The sequence below is a fragment of the Carex rostrata genome, chromosome 4, assembly GCF_964058835.1.
Source record: "Carex rostrata chromosome 4, lpCarRost1.2, whole genome shotgun sequence".
Taxonomy (NCBI): domain Eukaryota; kingdom Viridiplantae; phylum Streptophyta; class Magnoliopsida; order Poales; family Cyperaceae; genus Carex; species Carex rostrata.
In genome coordinates, this window is record NC_135921.1 from 12352551 (window position 1) to 12359027 (window position 6477).

Sequence of the window (6477 nt, forward strand, 5' to 3'; positions counted from 1 at the left end):
GTAAAAGTTACTATGTCAATATCTTTACCTCTTACTACGATTGATTTCTCCGCATTCCTTGACAAATTTGTTTTTTGATTTTTCTATTTGGAATTTAAAAATATTAGGATGACGAGTTCAGAACAGAAAAGTATTATTGAATTATTATTTTACATAATGGAAGAGAATCTATTAATATATTAATAAAATTATTACTATAATGATGATTGTAAATTGAGTAGAACTAGGGTGCTCTTAAGCTCACCAAAGTTTGGTGAGCTTAACTCTAAAACTCATCAAATTGATTTCAAACTACAAATTCGAACCTTTGAAACCCGTCTACCTTACGTGTGATGCATCTACATGTGAAATTTTTAAACATTCGAATTAATTTAGTATAAAGTCAAGCGGTCAAAATTAGAAGGTTAATAAATTAATTTTAGTGCATTCATTTTTGGGACGTTTTTGACCGCTTGACTTTATACTAAATTAATTCGAATGTTTAAAAATTTCATATGTAGATGCATCACACGTAAGGTAGGTGGGTTTCAACGGTTCGGATTCGTCATTTGAAATCGATATAATGAATTTTAGAGTTAAGCTCACCAAAACTTGGGTAAGCTTAAGAGCACCCTAGTTCTACTCTTGTAAATTTATTATTGGTGGATTTTGTCGACAAACTTCGTTACATTTAATAGTTGTTTAAAATCATAAATGTTCACGTGCAAAATATAAAGTGTCATTTTTTGTTGTCATAATTTTTGTTTTTGCATATAAATAACACACAATGTGTGGTTTCCTCTTTCTAGGATGTTGTCGCTAGATATATATCATTAATTAATTTGTTGTTCAAACCAATGAGAAGCTGAAAATAAAGATGATATTTTCTTTGAACACGTCAATAAAATGTAGATAAATATAACTCACGTGCTTATTAATACATATAGTTATCTAAGTTAGTTGTAGTAGAATATATTGAATACAAATAAAAAAAATTCGGATGTAGACAAAGATTTAAATATATGCACTTTCTTTTGACACCTATTAGCAATTTATAAATATGCATATCAATACAAATTGAAAGTAATAAACAGATGAAAACAATATTTATTAATCATACAATTTCATTGGTGCTTTAGATTTTTGCATGTTACATTTTTCATCAAAATAGTAGTGTTAGCTAAAAATATTAAATCGAAATATGCATTGAGCTTTTCACAAAAAATCTTTCACATAGTAATAACATTTTTGTAATTTATTTGTAAGTGGTGTATTATTCAGCTTAAATCTTAATTTGTATAATAATATAAAAAAATAAAATATGAAAATTTTATTACTGATTGATACATGATACACCAATAGATCGCTTGTGTTTGAATGGCACACGTAGTCTTTTTTTTCTTTTTTGAGGCACACGTAGTCATGCCTGGAGTTCAGATTGGAGGCTTGAATCATAATTACCATACTTTGTCCGTTTATACGTCCTACCCGATCCATTAGCGCCTTTTTCTCAAAGAGGAAAGAACAGTGAGCATACCGCGGTGCTCCTGATCAACACTTCATCTTATCAAGATTCGTGCTAACCATCCAACTGTCCAGATTCCACTGCAAGAAGATATTTTTGCGCCTCCAATTCTCTAGAAAGTTCTTCCAACAACTTTATCGCTAGTAAAAGTGTTCCGCAGATTCCGATAAAGCGCGGCCTAGGACGATATCATGTGGACCCGATTCCGGACCCACATTCGTACAAACAAACAATGCACCGAATATGAACCGGGTGTAAACCTGTGTCGCGATTTTCGAAAACGGAAAAAAGTGATTGGCGCGCTGGACCGCATGCAGTGAACCTTTCCGATTTAGGTAATATTGCTGACTAGGAAAGACCATCCAGAATGATCAATTACTTTACCGTCTCTTCTCGAGTTTTGACGACAAATGGAGATTTCCATCATTCAACGTCAATGGTGGCTAGAGTGGGAAAAATGACACGGCCACACCGTGGAGCCGGCTCTGTTACGGAACAGTATGCGTGTTAGTTACGTGTTGTGACTCGTGTGTCCTGTACCGTGATCACTTGTGTATTGTAATTATTTTTTAAAAATTTGACATGGCATGTCACGAGAAGTATCTAGTTATGGCACGGCACGACACGTGGTCATACAAATTACGTGTAATTAGAACCGTTAAATCTTAATCAAGATTTTTTGAATAAACTAATTTAAATTATGATAAAATGGTCACGTGAGTCACTTTTAATCATGACACATTTGAACATGGTGTGACTCACGAAACATGATTATTTACGTGCTGTGACTATTCTTTGACATTTTAGTTACAGTATAACACAGCACATGAAAAATTAACTTAATCACAACACAGCACAAAACTAAAGTCACAATGTATTAATCGTGACTTCCCGGTACGATACAATTTTTTCATGCTAATAGAAGTGTCAACAAGCCGAGCCAAACGTTATATAAGACAAGTTGAGCTACTTCGTTAACAGCTCTCTAGATAATGTGAGTTGCGTAAAGAGTAAATCTTTTTGTTAATTTAATATTTTGAGCTGCAGATAAATCACAGGTTGCAAATAATTTTATTTCTTTCTTGTAACAAATTACGTCCTCTTATAATAAATACAAACAAAAATAGTAAAAAGGTCAAAAAAGAAGAACTTGTTCTAATTTTTGCATCAAGGTATGAAACTGGAACAAACTCGAACTCATTAATAACAAGCCAAGACATATATTCTCTACTTTTGAAATGGTGGTGGCAATTTAAGGACCCTCGTTACTCCAATATTTGAAAATCCTCTCTTCCTATACCTGTGTCCCCTTTCTGGAAAGAGATCCAAGCCCTCTCTCATATATGTAATTTAGGGGTGACTTACTAACCAGGTATGCAGGGGGGAGTCCAGTTTTGGGAGGATACCTGATATGAACACTGTCCTTTAAAAATTATGTTTTCACAACTATATGAAATATGCCTTACTCCTCAGGTGACAGTACAGGAAGTGATAGCTATCCAAGGACAATATTTGAAATTTAGGAGATTGATCTCTTGGTGGTGTATTATTTCAAGAATGGCACCATGTGTTACACATTATTAGTTCTACTGCCTTTACACATGATTTAGATCAAATATCATGGCTTTGGGATAGTAAAGGACACTACACTGTTCAGTCTATGTATTTATTTGTTAATTTTCAGGGTGAGCAACCTACACAACCCTTTCTATGGTGGAAATTACCAGTTCCACCCAAGATATGGGCCTTCACGTGGCTCATGAGTAAAAATAAAATTCTTACCAAAATCAAATTACGGGAAAAAAGGATGGCAAGGGGATACCACATGCTATTTCTGTCATTCACCAGCGGATAATGACCATCTCTTTTTTCAATGTTTTTTTGCTCAAACTATTTGGTTCTATATAGATCAATGTCAGAATGTCCGACACCAATGACACTCAATGGATGATGTGCTGCTGTTTGCTAATACTTTAAATACCAAAGCTAGAACTGCCTTTTTATTAGTTGTTAGTGCTGTCGTCTGGTGTATTTGAAAACAAAGAAATGATCTATGCTTTAAACAATCTATTGTCCGGTCATGTCGAAATATTATTCTAACTATTATTTCTATTGTTGTTTACTGGACAGGACAGTTGAAGGAAGATTTGCAGGAGGAGGTCAATGCATGGCTCCCTCAGGACTTGGATGCGGTACTGCTGCAAGTGTCTCCACCAGAAACAGAAAGACTTGTGGGCTGGATTTCTAGCGACTCTGAATAACTCTAGTAGTGTTCTAGTTTGTATGATCATTCTCTGTTTTGTTTTCTGTCAGAGAGTTGCTTTTTACTAATCTGCATTGTTATGCTGTGTGTTTGTTATCTAAGGCCAGCTGTGCCTCTTTTGGTACTTGCTTTTAGATATCTGTTGAATAGTTTGTAAGACTTTTATGTCTTATGGCAATGAAACGGGCTTTTCTGCCTTCTAAAAAAAAAAAAAAAAGCCAAGACACAATGGAACAAGCACGAGCTATCCACCTGTTACGACTTCCGAGTTCTTTTACTGACCCTTTTTCCATCACATAAGTGGGCCATCAGAATTATTTTCGAGGCCCAGGTATTTTATAGGGCCTGTTCAAGTTGAAATTCAGACCACAATGCAAAATAATGTTAAATAGTTCCTTCTTCGTTTTTGAAACCCTGGCAGGAGCTTCCACTAAATAGTTAAAACTACTCAATAACAAGTTCTCTCAATAGCCAGCTCAGCCCAATTTCCTGAAGAGTCCATATCCTCTGAGGCAACAGAATATTTCCGTTTAGATCCGGCCCGTCCACCGGCCCAAAAATGCACGGGCCCCTTTAATATTTGTGCTATTCTGATCGGACGGCCCGGTTCTCAACAGAAATATTCTGTTAACGCAGATGGGAGATGGATTCATTTCTGAAACGATCGGGATTCTTCGCGAAGCGACAGCGCATCTCCTTCCCCGATTTTTCTCGAACTTTCTCTTATTCTCTTTTTATTCCTCCCGCTTCACTGCTGAAGCCATCCACTCATCCAGTCAAGCTCTACTCTGCATTGCGTTTCGCCAGTTGTACGCTCACACTGTCACACACTCTTAACAACCTCGCAAGGCTAGTAATCGGGTAATGGATTCGGGTTTATTTGATGCTGCGGTTAGCCACCTCATCCACATACCGGAGACGATGGAGAGGCTTGTCTTCCCGTCTAATCATCAGCACGGCGGTGTACAGGAAAATGGCAAGGGCCGGGTTCACGGAGAAGGAAGGTCCTTTGCGACTGCCCCAGTGGATATACTAGAGATGCCCAAAGAATACACATTTTTTCTCGATGTGCCTGGTCTTACCAAAACAGACATTCAGGTACTGCACGATTAGAAAATTTTGCTTTTTTTGTAAATTGTTACTGTACAATGCAAATTTGCAATCGAACTATGAGTAATCGTATTTTGGTGCATTTAATTCTGTGAAGGTGACATTGGAGGAGGAGGGGAAGTTGCTGGTGATAAAGAGCAATGGAAAGAGAAAGAGAGAAGACGATGAAGAAGAGAGCAAGTACCTCAGGCTAGAACGCCGGGCCCCGCTGAAATTCACGAGGAAATTCAAGCTGCCTGATGATGCAAATGCCGAGGCAATTTCGGCAAAGTGTGAGAATGGTGTGCTCTCGGTGGTGGTGCCGAAGCTGCCTCCCCCAGAGAAGAAGACAAAAACCGTTGAGGTCAAGATCGGTTGAGAGAGAGAGAGAGAGAGGGAAGGTGGTCTGCTTGTTTTGCATGTTTTAGTAAATTGTGGTTTAGGATTAAGTGTTCTCTAACAGTAAGTAATTTGGGAAGTTGGTGCTTTTGTAATTAGTGCCATAGTTAGTAATCGCTAGGAATCGTTAGCGTTAGTCTTTGTTTTGAAATTAAGCGCGCGCTTATTCTAATTGACTCTTGTTTTATAGCTTTGGTCAATGCCCGAACTTTGTGATTGTAAAGCATAATGGCTTTAAGAATGGTACCAGTATTTCATCTAAATATACATGCATGGTACCAGTAAGTGTGATGATACAGTGTCTCAGTAATTGCGCACTCGAAAAAAAAACCAATTGAGGAAGATTTTCACGCTGATGCCTGATGGATTATCGGGGGCAACTAGGATGACAACTGCTAGCGAATTAAAACAGTTTTTATTTTATTTATTTTTGGAAGTTAGTGGCTGAACCCACTAACAAATATACTTATAAAGAAAAAATATTTACAAAGTGTTGACATCTGTGTAGTTACTAGTTAGTAGTCAATCTCTAGTGAAAACAGGCTAGACAAAAGAGAGCAAAATAGTTTAAGGCTACGGTGCTATGGGTTGGGTTCTATGTTGCATGGATACGGATACGGGTATCGTATCGGATACGATACGAATACGGCAATTTTGAAAAATCTAAGATACGATATGTCTATTATATATATTATTTTTAATTAATTTATATATTGTATTTAGATAATTATAACTTAAATCAAATTTGTAGAAAAATAAAGAATTCGTGAAAATTTAAGATAAATATTATATTGACTAGATCTTGTCACATGTGACGCTCTAGTGTAGTGGTTAAAGCTTTTGACCCACACTTGGGAGGTCTCAAGTTCGAATCCAGCTTGGAGCGGAAAAAAAAAGAATTATGCTCCGGTCCACTGGCGCGGTCCACACGCTCGGGCGCGGTTCACACGGTCGGACTAGTCCACGGGCGCGGCTCGCGAGTTTGTGGATCACAGGCACGTATCCCGCCCGTATCTCGCTGAAACAGACGTATCGGATACGAGTCAACGCATATCGTGGCCGTATACCGATACGGGTACGGTGCCTAAGTCAACGTATCCGAGTAACATAGGTTGGGTTGTATAGAGGGCTACGGAGTTACGGCTCAATATTCGAGTTTTCAAAATTCTAACGGTCAATCTGAATCGTTTATCTTGTTCTTCATATTAATGTGTTTGGCTAT

General features: G+C 37.3%; 1 protein-coding gene across 1 annotated transcript; it reads left to right on the top strand.

The window, feature by feature from the left end:
* Positions 1 to 4499: 4499 nt before the first annotated feature.
* Positions 4500 to 5484, top strand: LOC144552582 (HSP20-like chaperones superfamily protein). The gene is made up of 2 exons (XM_078300562.1): positions 4500 to 4865; positions 4975 to 5484. Exons 1-2 carry the CDS (start codon positions 4632 to 4634, stop codon positions 5233 to 5235), a joined length of 495 nt encoding a protein of 164 aa, XP_078156688.1. The 5' UTR covers positions 4500 to 4631; the 3' UTR covers positions 5236 to 5484.
* The last annotated feature ends 993 nt before the right edge of the window (positions 5485 to 6477 follow it).